Below are 20,635 nucleotides of genomic sequence, written 5' to 3'. Positions count from 1 at the left end.
ACCCCTATTTGATCGTCCAGAGGATGTCGGGACAAGGATCATAAGACAGTACATCAAGTCTCACTGGGGTATAACCATGACCTACCATCAAGCACACCTTGCGATGAACATCATCCTTGAAATAAAGTGTGGAAATGTGGAGGACTCGACCGCTTGCTGCCTGCACTGATAGTTGAGATGATGAGAAGAAACCCTGGCACCTACATGCGTGTTTTTCGAGCGAGAGATCTACGTCCAGGGGGAGATGATAAATTTGCTCGCTTATTCTGGGCATTTGGTCCCAGCATACGTTCTTTCCAGCGAACACTCAGATCGATAGTTTTGGTCGATGGGACGCATCTACGTGGAAAGTATCTTGGAATCTTACTGATCGTAGTTGGGGTAGACGGGAACAACGGATTAGTTCCATTAGCTTTTGGAGTTGTCGAGACTGAGAACGAAGATAGCTGGTGCTAGTTCCTCTATTTGGTGAAGCGGCACGTATTGCCGGAGGGGATAGGTGCATTGACCCTATGCTCCGATCGACAAAAGGGGTTGAGGCAAGCAGTGCCTAAAGTAATGCCTATTGCAAACCATAGCTACTGCATGAGTCACCTCGCCGCCAATTTGTACACCGACTTCAAAGACTCTTTACTTAAGAAATTGTTGTGGAGAGCTGCTAGGGCTTTGAGAGAGAGTGTTTTCATAGACACAATGGAAAAAATTAAGGCGAGGAGTGAAAATGCACACAACTGGATAGTCTCTATTCCGAAGGAAAACTGGGCTAATTTCTACTTCAAGGGAGATAGATATGATGTGTTGACCACCAATAGATCGGAGCGTTACAATGCAGTGCTAAAGGATGCCAGAAAATTGCCGATTGCAGCTGCGGTGGAGCTGACTCGTTTTAAGAGCTCCGAATACATACAGAAACGTCAAGCGATGGGCCATGAATGGGAAACAAAGTGCACGCATTATGCAGAAAAATATTTGGGTCTGGCCAGGAAATCGGGTCGCGGATATGATGCTTATCGAGTAGGTGTGCACGAATTTGAAGTAAGGTCCCGTGATCATCATGATGTCGTAGACTTGCTGCAACAAACCTGTACATGTCGTGAGTTCCAAACGCTTGGGCTGCCGTGCGGACATGCCATAGCAGCCATTGCCATCACGGATTTTGATGAGTACGATTATTGCCATAAATGGTTCGTATAGAGATGTATCGGGAAACGTACTCTGAGGTGCTTCACCCTACAGTAGATCGCACTCAATGGGAAGTGCCTCCAGAACCTCTCAACACTGTATTACCTCCAATAGCGAAAAGACCACCGGACGGCCGCGTACGAGAAGATCTGACCGCGAATTGCAGAGTGGAGTGCATCGCAAATGTACGATCTGTGGAAAACTTGGCCACAACAAAAGGACTTGCAGAGAACCTCCCATGGAGAGACAACTGCCTGATGAATCTGCCATTGGACCCTCAGCCCCCGTTTTCAATAGGTATGTGATACGTAATTTATGGAGGTCAATAAGTAGTATAAAACAACCCCGATTCCATACTTATTCAGTGTGGTGGTGGTGTTTGTAGGTCGGGTGTACCTTGTGCAGCTCCTTTTTCACGTAATTACTCCGCGGATAATGCATTGGAGGCTCCACTCGGATAAAGGAGGAGAAGTGGATTAATTGAAAGTGTGCACAGTAATTAGTTCCTGTATTTAATTTTTTGTTACGGGAAACCCTTTTTTTGTATACTGTAATTAGTGGTGTGAATATATTTATCTTTTTTGTGTACTGTAATTCAAAAAATGTACTTCCATCCTAGTTTATATTGGGTTTGAGTCTATTTGGTAGGGAAGAATCCTAAAAGAAAATATTCGATGTCTTCAAACAGAGTAAATACCCAGAATACCCCGTCGCTAACATATGCTTCAAGGTTTATGGGTATATCAGTATGTCAAAGGCTGTCACATTTCTGCAAGACTTCAAGGTTGGTCATTACATGAAGATTCCTCGAATAACAATGTTCATGGGTCAGGTTTGTGCCTCTCCTCTTCCACCTTTCCTCTTTACCCAATTGAACAAATTAATAACGAAATATGTCATCCTAACAATATCTTTTTCGTTCTAAATAATGTCAATGAAGATGAATGGAATGAAAATTTCAGGTGGTGGGTACCCTGATAGCAGAATTGGTGTACTTGGGAACTGCATGGTGGCTCTTGGAGAATTTAGCCTCAACCGGTGGGGAAATGACTTGGATGGGTGCCCCTTCGCTTCTTGTCCTACTGCGAAAGGCATCGTAGTTGAAGGCTGCCCAGTTTTATGAAGGTGGAATGAGTTCTCAAAGTTGAAGGTTACCCAGTTTTCTGAACGTCAATTAGTTCTCATAGTTGAAGGCTGCCCAGTTTTCTGAAGCTGGAATGAGTTCTACCTTGCAAGCATTGTTAAAATAAGTTTTTCCTGCTGCTAAGAAAATAGATCAACAACTGGAAAAGAAATTTGGTTGTATATATATATATAATCTATTTCAACTGAATCAATTCACTTTTTAGTGTAAATAATTGAAACAATACCGTTTACTTGAAATTTTTGTGATGAGTTTCAAATGCTCTAAATTGTAGTTATGAATTCGATTTCGTTTTTCATTTTGGAGAATGGAATAAATCACGAAACAGAACTTTCTGCCAAAAATCTGGACGAATACAGAGAGAATGGGCAAAAAAAAATTCATCATTTTGCAACACTTTTTTTTGGGTTTTTCTTTTCCATCTACCATATTTACTGACCTTTTTTTGTTCGTTTGAAGGGCATTGATGTCCCAAATAAATTGAGCATTAGAAAGTATCAAATCAAAATCCTTCATTTTTACAACTGTACAAAACCTATTTCTTTCCTAAAATACGAACTGAAATACAAAAAATCAATAATCATAGTGTATATTTTTTGGAAACGGCTAGAGCATTAGAATGTTTCATTCAACTAAGCAAACGAAATCCCCACGAAAATGGAATTAATAAGAAAGCTCCATATACAAGTGTAAAAAAGAATAGAGTTTGAACTCAACTGCCTCCTCTTAGATGAGACTTTCAGCTTTTGTCTGACCATCCAAAAGCACTTTTACCCTGCTCCGTTTGGATGCCAGAATACCGCAACCCAGGAGAAAACCCTACGGTGGGAAAACAACTCTTCCTATCTTCTCAAATCAACTCGTCTCTCCTCAAATCAAAGAATAACATGTCCCTTCCTATATTTTGGAAGTTTGCAGAGAATACCCTGCAAAAAACCCAAGACAAAAGGGTAGCCTGCAAAAAACCTATACTGCAAAGAAAGAATGGAAGTTTGCAGAGAATAAAATCGTCTTGAAAATCCTGTGATGGTGGTAGGTGTAGGTAGGGAGGGTTCTATAAGAAGGAAGAAGAGTGCAAAGAAGGGTGGTGTATGAAAGAGAAAGGGAAGAAATCTATGCGTGAATCTGAGGAGGAGAGCACAGCTTTTAGCCCATTCGTATCGACGCAATCGACCCACCGAAGGGTAAAGCGAGCTCGACTAAATCTTCAACAGGTAGAACCCTTGCAAAATAGATTTGTGCTTTCGTTTTATGAAATTAGGGGTTTCTTTTTTGAAAATAAACTGAATTTTGAAGTGGGTTTCTTCTGTTCTACAAATGTCTGTTGCTATATACTGCATACTGTTCCATGATGTTTCAAATCCTTCAGAAATCACAAGTCTTCTCTTCTTTCTGTTTTTTATAAAAAAAAAATTGAGAAATGAATCCATTAATAAAGAGAAAATATAATAGAAAAAGTGCTTCCAAGGCAGATCCCACAAAAGATGAACATGGCAGAACTTCAGTCTTTTGTCAAAGAATGATATATTTATTTCCCACAATCGACACATGTCTTTACTCCCCTGCTCTGTAGTGGCATTCCAATTCAAGCAATAACCCTCCTTTCTTGCTCCACATAATACTTCTTGTTCCAAAACCTTAATCCTGCCCTGGACACACATTTGTGCGTAAGTCACGTAATCAACAGTCGTTAAGACTGATTAAGTGAAACATAAGCACTGATTTTCAAAACTAGCACAACTTTTTTTATTTTTCTCATATTTAACATATTTCCCCTTTTAGGTCCTACTCTCGGTTTCCCTAGCATTACTCTTGACAGTAATATGTAATGTACATTATCAAATAGAAGCCAGGCTCAACCCTCCAGCAATTAACCATCTCAAATCTGAGATACATAGTTTTAATAAACTACAAATCATCTTTATCAAATCATCTTTTTTGATGGATGGCTGATAGAACTTGTTAATTTTTATGAGTCAGATAAGGGACTAATATCCAATTGTGATTGAATTGTTCCTTCAATTTCCATTCTTATGCAGTTGTCTTCACACGTACCTCTGTAATATTGCTTGCCTAGAATGTGAAGTCAATGTACTAATCCTTGACATTTGAATCTTCGAGTCCTAATACTTACCCATACTTCCATCCCTGTTTCTTGAATAGATACATTCATTTCCCATTTCTTCATTATAGTTATTCATTTGCAATGAGCTTACCACCAACTGAAGATGATGGTAATGGAGAAGATGATGGAATGAATATGGTTAGACAAGGGTGCGCTTTGGTTGCAGCCGGTTCCGCTTTAGCCTTGGCGGCAGTGATGGAAGAAGAGCAAGCATTCTTCGAATGTTCTCCTTATGAGAACACCTATCTCACCCCACGTACATTTCTCCCCTATGTTCTGCAAAGTGACGAGCGCTGTCATGATCTCCTTCGAATGAATGTGGACTGTTTCACAAGATTTGTCCATATATTAAAGGGTACCGGGCGGCTAAATGATATGATCCACTGCTCAATGGAAGAGCAGTTGGTGATTTTCTTACACATCATCTCACATGACCAGAGGAACCGCTGTATGAAGGCATATTTTAGGAGATCAGGGGAAACGGTTAGTCGATATTTCAGTAAGGTTCTTAACGCAATTATGAGTATGACAGACTTACTCATAAAACCTCCATCATCGAATACACCGCCACAGATTAGAGCGAATGAAAGATGGTACCCTTACTTCAAGGTATTGACTTTCTAGCCTTGTAATTATTCCTTTCTTATAAACAACGTCAGCAACATTTTCCTTTCCTATGACAGGATTGCATTGGGGCGGTCGATGGGACACATATTCAGGCTAAGGTGCCATTTCCTATGAAATGTCGATTTCAGTGTCGTAAGGGGTGGACTAGCCAGAATGTACTAGCTGCATGTGATTTTGACTTAAAATTCACATTCGTCCAAGCTGGTTGGGAAGGATCTGCGTCTGACTCTAGACTATTGGGGGAACTGCTTGCTGATGAGAGGGGAATTATCTGCCACCCTGGGAAGTATTATCTTGTGGATGGTGGATTTCCCTTGCTGAGTCATTTCATCACCCCGTTCCGTAAGACGAAGTATCATCTGAATGAATTTCAAACTAACAGGCCACGAACCCATGAGGAACTATTCAATCATAGGCATTCTTCAGCTCGAAATGTAATTGAACGTGCATTTGGTGTGCTTAAGAAACGTTTCCCCATCCTCAATGGCGAACCAATGTACCCCTTCCCCAAACAGGTTGATCTAGTCATAGCCTGTTGTTGTATTCACAACTTTATTAGAGGCGTAATGCCTTGGGACCGGGTTGTTGCTGCTGTCGATCGTGAATTACCCTCGACAAGTACTGGAGGTGGAGACGATGATCAGGAGGAGGAAGTTGATGAGGAAGAAATGCAGAGGGAGCCATGGCTAAGTAGAGCTCAGGATGGGATAGAAGGGAATAGAATTAGGACTGAAATATGTTCGGCTATGTGGAGAGATTATAGACCCTCTGCTTGATATGCTTGTTGTTAATAATTTGTAAGCTTCATGTATGGTGCATTAGTTTGGATTGTATGGCACATCTTTTCGTATCCCACTTATAAGGTATACTAATTTTGGAGTGTATGTCACTGGTGCTTTATATTAAGACCCTTCTAGGTAACTTCTTTCACTTCTTTGAATTATATATCACTTCTATGTCATTCTTTTATTGTAGAATTAGAGGGCTCCTTGATGATTGTCATGTAATTTTCTCGTTGAAATTTCTATACTATTGGGTTATGGGAGAAATCATTGCTTTCATTATCTAGTATCATTCCTCTTGAGTGAACTTAGTCCTAAACCTCTTATGTGTGTGACTCTACGCAGCTTCTGTTTGCAAGGTTTCAACCTTTCAGAAAACACAGAACATCTGCATCACTGTCATCTCCCAACATCTCTACTGTTGTGTCACCCAACAGGGCAGCTAAACAATATTTTTGCATCACTGTCATCTCCCAACATCTCTTCTGCTATATGAATACAGTTCAATTTCACCATTCAAATTCAAAATGTTATGATATTAAGCAAGGTTTCAAAGCTAATATGAGATTGTGGTAGTGGTAACTGTTTATAAACCCACGGATTTTTGTTATTGCATTTTTCCCAACTGAAATATTTTCAGGTGATGGATGACGACCCCGACACCAGGAAAGCTAAGAATGCAAAATGGTCTATGGACATGGATAGGGTATTAGTTGCATAATTGCGCCATCAATGTGCGGAGGGGCAGACATGCCTCAACGGATTCAAAGAGACTGCTTATGTGTACTGTACGACGATCGTGAATGAGACTTTCAACCTCCAACTGAATCGCACACAAATTGAGAATCGTGTGAAGGGGATGAAGAAGGTATATAAGATCCTGCATGGGTTAGTTAACAAAAGTGGATTCGGCTGGGACTGCGAGTTGAAGAGACTCACGGTTACAAATGACGTTGGTGAAAATTTTGTTCGGGTAAGAAGTGGCTACCGACACTACTTAAAGAATTATTGTCCCACCAGTCAATATATTTTTTCACTGATTTACTCTTCTTTATTGTGTAGGATAACCTCAATACAGGTAAATTCTTTAAGAAACGTTATGATTTCTATGATGACTGGGTTGAAATATTTGGGAAGGACATCGCAGATGGAGGATTTCGGAGAAGTAACAGGGATCCGCCATGGCCAGTTGTAGAGGAATTCTACAGTCCCCAAATGCCATCTACCGAAGATGATTGCTTCACAGAGTTCCTCTCCCATGATGACTATATGGGTCAGGATTCTCCCAATTTCAGTGCTCCCCAGATGCCGACCCCGATGACACACACTTCATCGACTATGCCAAATATTGGTAGGTCAATCCCGCTTTAGTCACCAAGTCCAATGGAAACGAGTTTGGGCGGTGAGGGAAGTAGGTCAGGTGGACGCAAGAGGCGAGGTTCTGGTGATTTGAAGTCAACTTTAAACACTTTCGCTGCCAGTGTCTCACAGATTGCGGTTGCTATTCAAGAGAATATGGCTGTTGTTAAAGAGAATAATCAGAAGGAGATTATTCTGTGTGACCAGATCATGGCCGCACTAGAAGAAATTGATGGTCTTGATTGTGCAGCGCTCGCTGACATATATGAGTATCTAAGCACACACCTGACAGAAGGGCGATCGTTTATTCGTCGTGCGAAGGACCTCCGAGAAATGTATGTCGCTCGATTCATTCAGAGCCGGTCAGTTGGGAGGGAGTGATAGATGGAGTTGCCTACTTCTAACGTCAGTGGTGTTTTGGTTGATTTGTTGTTGTGGTTGCTTCTATCTTGTTGTTGTATGCTTCTATCTTGTTGTTGTACGCTTCTCTGTGTTTGACTTCTATCTTGTTGTTGTACGCTTCTTTATGGTATGAGAACACCTATCTCCCCCCTATTACTGAAATTAATGTAATGCTTCGATGCTTTTTTTTTCAATGGTATAATGCCTGAATGATCTTCTTTCAATAATTGCTATAGGTCCACTATTTATTAGCTTGATTAGTCTTGAATTGGAGAAGAGAATATATTGTGACAATTGGGTTTTATGTTGGCTGAACTTCACTTTCAATAGCTCTTGGCTAAAAAATGCCTTATTCCAATTCGGTTTTATGTTTCTCTTTTCTGGGTCTTCTCTATATTGCATTTGCTTCCTTTTTATTCATATAGCTATCGTTTGGATTTGCGTTTGTGCAGGTGAATGGCAAAACAAAAGTTCTACGTGGTTTTTAAGGGAAGGCAGGTTGGCGTATTTGACAATTGGCAGGACTGCCATCTTTAGGTGAACAAGTTTAGTGGAGCTTGTTACCAATCATATGGGACCAGGCAGGAGGCAGATGTTGCCCTTCATGCCTATTTACATGGCAGTAGTGGGTGCATACAAAATGAGAAACAGGAGAGCAGCGTTCAAGGGTATTCACTAGCGTCAACAAGTTCTGCCTCGTCAACTTCCTCTTCTACTTAGATATGGTTGTTATGTTTGGTGCTGTTCTTTTCATTTTACTGGACATCTGTAGTGGCTGTAAATATGCTTGGGATTGTAAATATGGATCAAAACCAATTCTTTTTTCCGCTTCACTCTATTTATATATAAACAACGTTCTTATGGCGTGATAAAATGTTTACCCTTTACATGTTGCAAATAATGCGTAGGCAACGCTTTTAATTACGATATGCGAATGTTTTGTTCGAAGCAATCAGTGGCAGAATGTGAACCATATTTGGTATGAGGTTTAGATTGAAGTCACCACAAATAATGCATGGCCTACCAATTTAATTTTCCGTTCTTGCAATTGATCTCATGCTTCCAAAATGGACTAAAAATACCGCACCATAGGATGATCCACAACCGTCCATTGATGGACCACAATGTAAAGAGGTTGTGCCCAAACTATCATTTACATGGGTTGATCCTAACCTGGGCACTCAATTTTTTATTTTTTTGTTATGGAGTTCATCTACGGTGGAGGGCTACGATCAATCTATGGAATTGTCTTTTGCCACACAACCTATTTAAATTGTGGGCCATCAAATGGACGTTTTGGATCATCCTATGGTGTGGGGTGGACAGTCCATTTGGAAAGAAGGGGGTGACTGTTGTCATAAATGGTGTTCAATTTATCAACAAGTTTGAAGAAGAATTTTTTTCTTCGCAACAGTTCAAGCAACCAAACAAAGCACCGGATTTATTTTTTACCGGGATTTCTTTTTTCCCACCATAGTCCGCTCAACCAAACAGGGATTTTTATTTTACCAGGTTACTTCCGGGGAGTTTTTTTTGCCACCAATCTCCCAGGAAGATTTTTGTTCCACAAAAGTCCCAAGAACCAAAAAAATTCCACCAACCAAACGGTTTAGGGCTCTTTCAGACAAAGTCCTAACATTTTCACCTAGAATAAAAATATAAATACCCGGAAAAGCACAAAAAATAGGGATCCCATTGCCAACTCTGAGGATGAAAATAAAAAACTAGAGAGAATAACCACAATTAAATACAAATAAATCATATTTCCATCCAATAGAAATATAAATTCCCCCAAAACTTTCTGAACAAATATTTGATGATTTTAAAAGTCCTTTACCTTATTTCGCAATGAACCCAATGCCACAACCACCATCACTTGACAAAACTTGATTTTTAATTACAAATACATAATTCTCAGTATGCTGAGATACAAACAAACCCTCCCTCTGTGTCTCTACAGCTTGGTTTCTGTCCTATACATATGCGCCCAACAATTACAAATAAATTTACCTCATTTTACCCCATTTTGCTTACAAATACACACAAAATTTCACAGGAAGACCATCAATGTCCATCCTGTTTACACCATCCATGAGAACTTGACATAATTTACCCGAGGTGGATGAATAAATGTAAACCCGATATGCGAAAGACATAAGTCTCTCAAGCTCTGGAGGTCTTCTTCATTTTTCACTCATATATCCCCCTTAAGAAAATCGCCACAGTCCCCGAACTCTCCGTGCAAGAATCTTTTGCACAGCTGCAGCCGATAAACGGGAATGTCACACTTGCTGAAAGTGAATGGATCCTTTGCATACAGATGCTCGATCTCTTTAAGCAAGAACAAACCACAGTCGAACCTGCATAACAACGGTTGTATTGAGCGAATCAAATTCATATCCTAGAAAAATAAACATTTAAATATACTGACCCATTGGTCTGTTGTGGGAAATTGTCCACTGAGCATATTGAAAATGGTCTATATCACAGCCCCTTTCCTTGAAGTACTCCTTCAACAACGCTACCTGCAAGTGGTTAACATTGGCAGGTTTAGGAAACATCAGTGTTATACGTATAGATTTATAAGTAGGAAAACATTGAAGAATTTGGTCACGATATCGACAATGAGATTTTGGTCAATCCTGCTCGTTCAATCCTGGAACTCCATTCCTTTACACGAATTGCATTCGTGGAAGATTTTGGTCACCATATCGACAATGAGAAGAACCCAGTGGTTGTCTTCACATAATGGTAATAGTACCATTTTTACTGCTTCTAGCTGGTGGTCTATAAGTCTACCGTGCAGAGCGTCCTTCGACGTCTTCCACTTTTCTACCCTCTGTTCCTCAGTCATTTCGCTCCCCACTGCAGTTAGAGTTCCCTATAAAAAAAAGGAATTCAATGGGATACTACAGATATAATCTTATGTAAACTGAAATGTGGGATGATAGAAATTACACTTACATGCACCACCGAAGGAACGAAGACAATTCCGCCCTTAGGATCTGCTAACGTCACCTCGTTGGAGAACTGTACGTGCTTCCCATATATATCTAAGATCTTCAACGAAGAGAAGTAAATGTGAGATGTAGATTATTACCTATGGTAATGTAGAATTTATTGATAAAAAATGACACTTACAGTGCCAGTGAGGTATTGTCTGACATTCCAAAGGTGTTGTAGGTCTTCGGCTATTAGGTGTACATCATCCTTTTCCATGAGAATATCACTGTAAAATTGTATTAAATTGTTACTTAATAATTTTCATTTATGATCACCTTAAATCATGGTCTAATATAATTCACATCTACTTGCCTTTTTTCATGCTTTAGAAGTCTCTCTATCAGAGCTGTTCTCCTTCCCTTAGACAACTTCCCGTCATCCGCTTTCTTCTTGGGGGGTGGTTTAGGTATGTTGGGGTCCTCCCCCTCTTTCTTTCCTTCCTTCTACCTCCTCTTTCGGGTCTTCCCTGATAAGTAGGGGCTTTTTCTGGCTCTCCCAGGTTTCCTACTCCTTCCATTCATCTTCACACCCCTTACAATGCTCCCTAATTCGGAATCCACCATCTCATCCCTTGGACCCCTCACTTTCAGCTCAACTTTAGTAGATGGTGCCACTTCCTTGCTCACCTCCATTTCGAACAATCGTTGCAAAGGTTTAACGATCACCCCGTGTGTGTTGCCGAATCTTTCTTCATGTGACTTGGGGTACTGAGACGATACATCTATTAGGGTGGCGGCTGCATCCATGTCACATCCAAGGTCAACTAAATCCGTCCAATCCTCGCACAGCTGCAAAGATAATCGTGCACCTTGAGATGCATTTTCGCCCTTCCTCTCCTCCTCAACCCCCTCCATTCTTCCCCCTGTCCCTTCATTTGTTCTCCGCATACGCTCCCATCCTTTTTTCAATTCCTCCTCTATCTTTCTGACATCTTCCTCTCTTTTTCTTATTTCTTCCCATGCTGCTCTAATCATCTGCCACTGTATATCCACTACATCTCTCTCTCGCCAAAATTTTTATATGCTTCCAGTCATCTTCACTACTTCCTTTCTTCAATTCACTTTCTACTCCCAAAACTATCCCCTCGGATTCCAACTGTTCCTTATCGGCTTCCATTGTCTCCTCAACATCCTAATGTTTAAACATGACAGTCAATGATCAAATTTAAAATATCAACAAGTAAAATAAAATAACGTAGGCAACATAGTCCTGCTCGACTGCATTACCTCATCCTCTAGGTACTGTGACTTCTCTAACAGAGATACTTTCAATGTCACCAGCACCTGAATTTTTAAAAAAGATAGTCAGTTAACAAGATAGTAGTATTGATATATACGTTAACAAAGTTTTAATATCTCACCTCCGATTTCTTTATCTTCTTCTGTTCCACTAATCGATATGTCTTTGATTCGTTTGCTTTCCAGTCCCATTTAAGCACACGTGGACGAGCACTTGGTTTGGTGGGAATCCAAAATGTCGTATGCTCGTATAACCATACCTGCATACATATGAAACACCATGTTAATCATATTATAAACAGCGCAGTTAGAATATTAAACGTCATGAGTCCAAATTACCTGAATTACCAACGAGCAGCCACTAAGGTACCTGCCACCCTTGCTGACTCTGTCTAGGTAATCTACGAGCCAGTCATACACTGCCATCGCCCAATTATACTTGCCAATCTTTCCTATGTCGTCGATGTAGGGCCAAAACAGCTCGTCAGCTCGATGTGCGCTTTTTGTAAAATGGACAGACGCAAAAAGATACAGGAGAACATATTTGAGGGTCTTCTCTATCGAAGCTTGATTTCGTTCTCTAACTATTGCTGTAATTTCATTCTCGATAACCGATGCCTTCACGTTGGCCTCTGGAAATGGCCAGCCATGCACTTTAGGTTGGGGTTTTGTCCTGTTGAATGACAGAACCCTCACCACCTCCATTCTCTCTCCACTAAGTGGCAGTCCTAATGCCAATGCAACATCTCTTGGAAGGAAGGGGACATTTATACTCCCTAAACTGAACGTCTTAGTGGCAGGAGTCCACTTATCGTGGATAGCTCTTATCAGAGGCTTGTGCATGATAATGTCCTCCATGCCAAACAGATGTCGAAAAGGAGTCTTTTCTATGGCATCAAAATGGACTGGCTTGAACTTTATCCTGTCCATTGCCGATTTGAAAGAAGCTGGAGAACATCGTGCTGGGACGTATGGAGCCTGCAAAACAAATTACATCGCCAAAATATATGTGGTAAATGAATTAACTTACTATGATTGATACAATTAACAACATACACACTTACATGTGTTCCTCTCTTCTTCATAGCTCCTGTTTTCCTCTCCTCCCCTTTTAAACTCCTTTCTGACCTTCTTGGAGGCTTTCTTACTTTCAATCTATCATTCTTTCGCATTAACATCTTTCAAGGCTTTACAATGGCTCCTGACCGGATAAAAACTGTATGGTAATGAACAACCAAATCAAAATCACCGAGATCAATTCATAACCCAAAAACTCAGTTATATTGACCATCATTAAAATTCTGATCATCATCATCTCTAAAAGAAATTACCAAGAAAATCAATAAAATCCAACCCATAGCATAAACTCATATTCCCAATCACTACTATTATGAAGAAAAGCTAGCAAGCAAACCAACAATTATTATAATTCTCATACTAAGCTGAAAATATGTATCGTGTCTGTAACCTCTAAGGTCTGGCTTCTTAGATATCAAGCAAAGCAAACAAGAAACAAAAGAGCTGACCAATAAGTGCAAAGATCAATGTTCTATATGAATTTTCTCAAAGCACAACAATAAGGAGAAACCCCCAAAACAGATTAGGAGGTCTGTTAAAATTCTGATCCACTTGGGCATCAGGCGAGTATTAGCTCACATGACTTTTAAAAAAAAACTCATAGCGTCAGACCTTTTGAGAAAGAAAGCAGATAAGCACTAGCTATTGGAATTCAATGACCACCATTTGATCAATAATTTACTAAATGAAATCCAAGATAAAACAAGTGAACCATGACTGCTTCAACAATGAACATGGGTCTCCACATGGTATTAAAGAAGGCCCATCAACTACAAACTGTGGTCTTGAAATTCACACTCAAGGGTTCCCAGCTACCTATATTGGGTTACTGGGAGGTAAAGGGGGACTCTGAAGGGCAATATAGGGGAACTCTACATGGTATTGAAGAAGGTGTTATGGGTCCTTAAATGGGGTAGAAGAAGTCCCCATAGAGGGCCCATCAACTGCCCACCATGGTCCCCAAGTTCACAGAAAAGGGTTTTCAACTACCTAGGTGGGGTTACTAGTACCTAAAGAGGGTTTTGAAGGGCAATATAGGGGAACTTTACATGGTATTGAAGAAGGTGTTATGGGTCCTTAAATGGGGTAGAAGAAGTCCCCATAGAGGGCCCATCAACTGCCCACCATGGTCCCCAAGTTCACAGAAAAGGGTTTTCAGCTACCTAGGTGGGGTTACTAGTACCTAAAGAGGATTTTGAAGGGCAATATAGGGAAGAAGGTGTTATGGGTCCTTAAATGGGGTGAAAGAAGTCCCCATAGAGGGCACATCAACTGCCCACCATGGTCCTCAAATTCAAACTCAGGGGTTTTTAGCTACATAAATGGGGTTACTAGTACCTAAGGGGGGCTTCTCATGGGCAATGGAGGGGAGCTGTGCATGGTATTACAGAAGGGATTATGGGCCCTCAAATGGGGTAGAAGAAGTTCTCTTGGAGGGTCCATCAAATCCAGAAAATAGTCCTCAAATTCAAACCCAGGAGTTTTCAGCTACATAAATGGGGTTACTAGTACCTAAGGGGGGCTTCTCATGGGCAATAGAGCGGAGTTGTGCATGGTATTACAGAAGGGATTATGGGTCCTCAAATGGGGTAGAAGAAGTACCCTTAGAGGGTCCATAAATCAAGAAGATGGTCCTGAAGTTCAAAGTCATGGGTTTTCAGCTACAAAAATGGGGTTACTAGTACCTAAGGGGGGCTTCTCATGAGCAATATAGGGGAGCTCTACATGGTATTGAAGAAGGTGTTATGGGTCCTTAAATGGGGTGGAAGAAGTCCCCATAGAGGGCACATCAACTGCCCACCATGGTCCTCAAGTTCACAAAAAAGGGTTTTCAGCTACCTAGGTGGGGTTACTAGTACCTAAAGAGAGTTTTGAAGGGGCAATATAGGGGAGCTCTACATGGTATTGAAAATTGTATTATTGGCCCTTAAATGGGGTAGAAGAAGTCCCCATAGAGGGCCCATCAACTACAAACCATGGTCATGAAGTTCAGACTCAGGGGTTTCCAACTACCTACATTGGGTTACTAGTAGTAAAGGGGGACCTGGATATTTTTCATTGGATCATTGCCACGAGCCACCTGGATATTTTCGTTGGCTATTTTGACTAAAGCGAACCATAGACTTGGCTTCCTGAATCTCAAATGACTTGAATTACCGTCAGACTTCAAATCGTGATTTTCTCCTACACATTGAATCTGCTCTTTTCCTCTTTTTAAGTCGCTACATGAGACTTCTAACATGAACATTTACATCTACTTCACGCCATTTATATAAATTACCATTCCTTCCGGGCACAGAAAAGCATACAAAAAAAAATAATAGCAAGATTTCTTCTGTCCACATCTTATATGAAATGAAATCCCATTTCTCCATTCCACAAATTATAAAAATAAAACCCTAGCATAAACAAATAGCAGACGAGCATTTGCATTTATTTTACTCTGTAGGTGGAAATGCGGTAAGTGATATGTACATGAAATGAAATCGCATTTCTCCATTCCACAAATTAACGTAAAAAATAAAACTCTACCATCAACAAATAGCATGCACCTCTATTTTACTCTGTAGGTGGATTTGCAGTAACATACGCATATATGAAATGAAATCCCATCTCTCCATTTCACAAATTAATGTACAAAATAAAACCCTAGAATAAAAAAGCAGCATAACATTTCTCCATTTCACAAATTAATGTAAAACATAAAACCCTAACAGCAACAAACAGCATTTACAAGCATTTACAACTATTTTACTCTGTAGGAGGAAATGCAGTAACTGACATGTATATGAAATGAAAAAAATAAAAAAGGATCCCCCCCCCCCTTTTGCATCTCTCTCAACTTGATTTTCCTTTTAAAAAATAATTAAAAAACAGATTGAATAAAGGAAGGGAAGGAAACGACGTACCAGGTAGGGTTTGCTATTTTGGAGGTTTGATACGTGCTTCACCTTCGTCCTCACCGTCGAGATCGCCGTCGAGATCGCTGTCGCCGGAGGAGAGGAGGAAAAAAAAACAGAGACGAAAGAAGAGAAGAGGGAAGAGAGGAGGGAAAACTGAAATGTATTTTTAATTGTCAAAGTCAAATCACTCTGTTTCTGCCAGAGGGGCATTTTCGTCATGCAAGTTTTCATAAACCGGGTTTTGACCCCCATCTGTCATTTTCGACGAACCCAGACCCCTCTGATATTTTGTGTATTATTTGTCCCCCGTACGTCAAATTTCCTAAAAAAATGAAACAAAATGAAGCTTAGGAAGCTAAACCGACACATAATGGGGGCCACAAAGGCACCAACAAGATATACATGAAAAAAAAAAAAAAAAAAAAAGGCATGGCCAAAACAGAGCAAAAGAACAAGCCAAACAAAAAAAGCCTAGAAAGAGGCAGCACAACACATCCTCATTCGAAGGGCATCAATCTCCTCAAAACAAACTGCCCGACCATAATGGGGGTCCTACTTACTCTCATAAAAGAGAGGGGAGACCAGAGGTTGGGGGAGAAAGAAAGGTAAGGGGAGGAGGTTTGGTCTTCTTCTTTTGGACCAAGGGCCAAGAGCCGTCATCTAGGGACGGAGCCAAGAATTTACACTTGGGGGGCCGGACTAATTTACACTTGGCTGCATTGGTCAATGGGGGGGCCATGGCCACTAAACTAAGTAAAGCATGCATGTACATGAGTACATCCATGCATTATAGAAGGAATTTTGCAAGTCACGGGGGCCATGGCCTCCTTCATGCTATATGTGCCCCTGCCCCTGCCCCTGCCCCTGCCGTCTCGATGATGGGGGGATCAATTTCCATTTTCTGTTTTTGCTTCTTATAGAGACGAATGGTATTCTCAGTAGGAGGAGGATCAGCTTCTTCTTCTTTTTTTCATGAGTGAGATAAAAAAAAACCCTATAAATATCAACAATGGAATAGGATTTTCTTGGTGTTCCATATTCTAGAGCAGAGTATAGAACCTAAAATTGTATTGAATGTTGGATTCTCACACCTAAAATTGTATTTTACTTTTCCCTACTTTTAAGCCGCTTCTCACACTAAACTCATGCCCACACTCCTTGCCCCTCTCCCACCACTTTACAAACCAATATTCCATGGAAAAAACTTTCATGGACGCCAAACATGGCCTCATTGTAATCTTGTTATATTTTACACCCTAATTTACTCCTTGCAAACAAAAATTAATGTAAGTATGTAACCTACTAAGCTTTCACACCTGCTTTTTTCACTTGAATGGTTCAGATCATCCGAATAGGTAGTAGGCCCCACCAAATTTTTTTCTGCCCTTATCTTTGAAAATACACTGACTCACATATCATATCCGAAGCAATTCTTCGACAAGATCGTAAGTGCTACACGTGATGACACTGTCACTTTGGTCTTTTCCTAAGCTGTAAATAGCTTTATTTCGTGGTGTGGAGATTTTAAAGAATTATTTTACTTTTTTGTTCTTTACCTTAGCTGTAAATAGATTTATTTGGTGCTGTGATGATTTTTAAACAACTATTATTTTTTTAATTCATATCAAACTTGCCATTGCTTAAAGCGATGTCTATGTAGTGAATTTCAATGTTCTTCGAAATATTTAAATATTACATGTCATTTTCACCCATTAACAACCTATTGACTTATTTTGCTGGATTTCTTCCATTTTACCCATCAACAAACTGGGACCTGCTCCGTTTGGTTGCCGGGTTTTTTTCTTTTCCTGGGATTTATGTGGGTAAAGGTAGGAGACAAAGGAGGGGACAAGCATTAATTAGATAAATATATTACGATGAGTGGAGAGAGAGGGTAGAGAGAGAAAGAAAGACCACCATAAAGAGCCGGACAAGGGCCCTTGATTGGATCCGCGTCACTAAGTGCAGCCGAATTTACTTTCTCAACCCCAATTTTAAAAGGTTAACGAAAATGATGCGGATCCAATCAAGGGCCCTTTTCATGCTCTTTATGCAAGGTCGCCCTTGCATCTATTATTCCTCCTATTATGTGACACATGCCCGAAGCGAGCTCGAATCCTCATGAAATGCAAAAAATCAATGTAGAAATGACCAAATCGTTGGTCAATTTCACTTTCGTTTTATTATCCACGAAATCCTGTTTTGAATTGTTTTCTCGATTCTTTTATTAAATCAATGAAAATAGTACTTTTTTTGGGCGATGATATTGTCACCCCCCCTGCGTACGCATTCGCCCCCCTTATTAATGCTTTTTGACGTCAAATCAAGCCAAAAGGGGAGCGAATGCGTAATTTAGGGGGGGTGACAATATCATCGCCCCTTTTTTTTAATAAAAGAAGAAATTGTTTTTAACCTTTGTCGGCTGCAATTCTACTCTATTTTTTGTTGTTGTAGAGAACATAGTTAGCAAAGCGCGTCTTATTGGTGTGCCGTTTAAAGCTTTTACAACGGATAAAACTCCGTTTTTTTTATGAAAAAGTTTTAAACACTTGGCCAACTTTCCAATTTTACCCCCATCATATTTTACAAATGACTAAATTCTAAACTCATTTTCTTGTGCTTCTGTTTTTTTACTACATTTTTTTGAACCAGTGCCGTATTAAACTCGAATTTTTGACGTCCCATTTTTTTGCCAAATCACATTTTGCTAACTATGATAGAGAACGGAAAAAAGAAACGAATGTTGTTCCCATCACTGAAATGTTTCGCCCGTTTCTTTTTATCCACCCCTTTTGATTACTTGGGATTGTGACATCCAGGCCAGTGTACATGGCAATCAGCCCCATTGAATCCTTGAGGTACATCAACCTCTTTGCAGTCATTGATACAATGGTGCTGGGTATCTCAAGTAATCAAAAGGGGCTGATTTATCACTTCCTTTCTTTTATTTCTCGTGGAAATTCATACTGATTTGCGATGAATTCCAGGAGCAAAGCGGAATCGCTCCACCAAATTCTCTTCCCCCACCCCCCCATTTCACCCACTCTAAAAAACCAGAATGCGAAACATTGAACACGGCCTAATGTTTTATTCTTTACGAGTATTTCCACCTGCTAGTTTCTTTTAGGCATGGACATTTTGGATTTTGATAGTTGATCAAGTCCAAAACTTATTTTTAGGCTAAGAATTGCATTTTTTGTCCAATAATCAATTTTTACTCAAAATCAATTTTCAAAATCCAAAATGAGCAAGGCCTAAACAAGCTACATTTCCACCTTCTTTTTGTTAGTATATTTCCTCATTTTATGATAAAAAGCTAGGGTGGAAATATGATTTCCCGAATAAAAGTCCGCCATTTTTAAGAGTTGGGATTTGGGTCCCACGTGGCAAAACGTGTAATCGGGACCATCAATCAATCTAGTGGCTAATCATGAGGCGGTCCGCATTGTATCTTTTCTTTTACATTATTTTCACCCCCTTCAGTACTTGTACACCCTACTTATAACGTGATTTGACATAAAGTTGCCCACTTTTCACGTCAAAACAGGTTATAATGGGGGTATGCACGTAATGCAGGTGGGGTGAAAATATCATCTCCCTAAGTGTATCTGAGTCCTGTCTTGATTAATTAAGGAAAGGTCACTTAGGAAGGAAAAATTGGAGTTTAATATGGGCAAGGTTCAAAAGGAAGTCTTTTTAAAACGAAACATGGAAAAATGCATTTAAAATTTTGTCATTTACAAAATATAGTGGGGGTAAAGTAGGAAAGTTGGCCAAAAAAAAGAATGTTTAATACGTATTTTAAACGTGTTTAAAACATTTCCCTCAAACAGAAAAATAGAGTTTTTTTAATTTCAAAAGTTTTTATCCGGGTATTAGGACATGGTCTTAAAGACTATACGGACGGTATGGACAATTTCCTTGCTTCATGAAAATGTGTAAAAGATCATAGCCGAGCTTAAATGCCGATTACTCTACCCCGTTGAGACCTAGATCGAGCTTAAATGCCGAGTATTCTACCCCGTTGAGACCTAGATCGTTGAATGATCCATTTACCATCCTTCCTTTCGGAGGAGAGAAATAACCCCTCACGTGTGAAATTATAAAAGATCTCCTTTGAGATCAAACAATTCCATCGAGAATGATTGTATGTGTTATAGTAGTAGCCGCTTATTCATCTGTACTTACCATGAGTTTGGAGGTAAATGATGGGGAGAGACAACCCTTTTGACCCGCCTAATGGACGGTCGAGATAAAATGATTACAAATTGCGGTGTTAAAATGATTGGTTAATGGTTATTACGCGCATTCATAACAATTACGATTTGGGCCCTACTTATGCATTGTGATCACGATCGGGTCCGTTGATCTCACCTTGATCGAACGATCCTAGTTTCTTAACGCATAAAGCCTTCTTGATCTTATGATTTTGTGTCAGTTCCTCATGGGACCAGATCAACGGTTTTGATTGCATATACACTGTTGACCGTTAGTATATTGATAAGGACAGTGATTATCCCGATTTTCTTTGTTATTCAGGTTAGGCTTTTTGGGAGCAGATTTTCTTATTAAAATTATAGATTTGTTAGAAGGTCAAGATAAGGTTGATTACTAGTAAAAAAGTAAAAATCCAGCTGTAAGAGAAAAAGGTCGTCCATTACTCTCGTCTTTTTCCTCGATCCAGAAAAGATTCCCTGAAAATCAAGCCTTTGGAAAATGCTTTCTCCTCCTCTTTGGCCTGAGTGAAAAGTGTGGTCCAAATCAGGCAAAACCTCTTATTTCATTTAAAAAAC

At 40.0% G+C, this 20,635-nt stretch overlaps 1 protein-coding gene across 1 annotated transcript; it reads left to right on the top strand.

Moving 5' to 3' along the window:
* The first annotated feature begins 558 nt into the window (after positions 1–558).
* On the top strand, positions 559–1,194 carry LOC143891821 (uncharacterized). The gene has a single exon (XM_077396334.1). The coding sequence runs from the start codon at positions 559–561 to the stop codon at positions 1,192–1,194; it is 636 nt and encodes a 211-aa protein (XP_077252449.1).
* The last annotated feature ends 19,441 nt before the right edge of the window (positions 1,195–20,635 follow it).

Source organism: Tasmannia lanceolata, unplaced genomic scaffold, assembly GCF_043159265.1.
Source record: "Tasmannia lanceolata isolate RefF3 unplaced genomic scaffold, GAP_Taslan_0.1 ptg000015l, whole genome shotgun sequence".
In the NCBI taxonomy this organism is placed as follows: Eukaryota; Viridiplantae; Streptophyta; class Magnoliopsida; order Canellales; family Winteraceae; genus Tasmannia; species Tasmannia lanceolata.
The sequence above is the reverse complement of the archived record's forward strand: the minus strand, read 5'-3'. Positions and strand labels throughout refer to the sequence as shown.

What these genes read in the sequence shown, in the direction of transcription:
- LOC143891821 (XM_077396334.1), top strand. Translation starts at nt 559, where the DNA reads ATGCCTATTGCAAACCATAGCTACTGCATGAGTCACCTCGCCGCCAAT.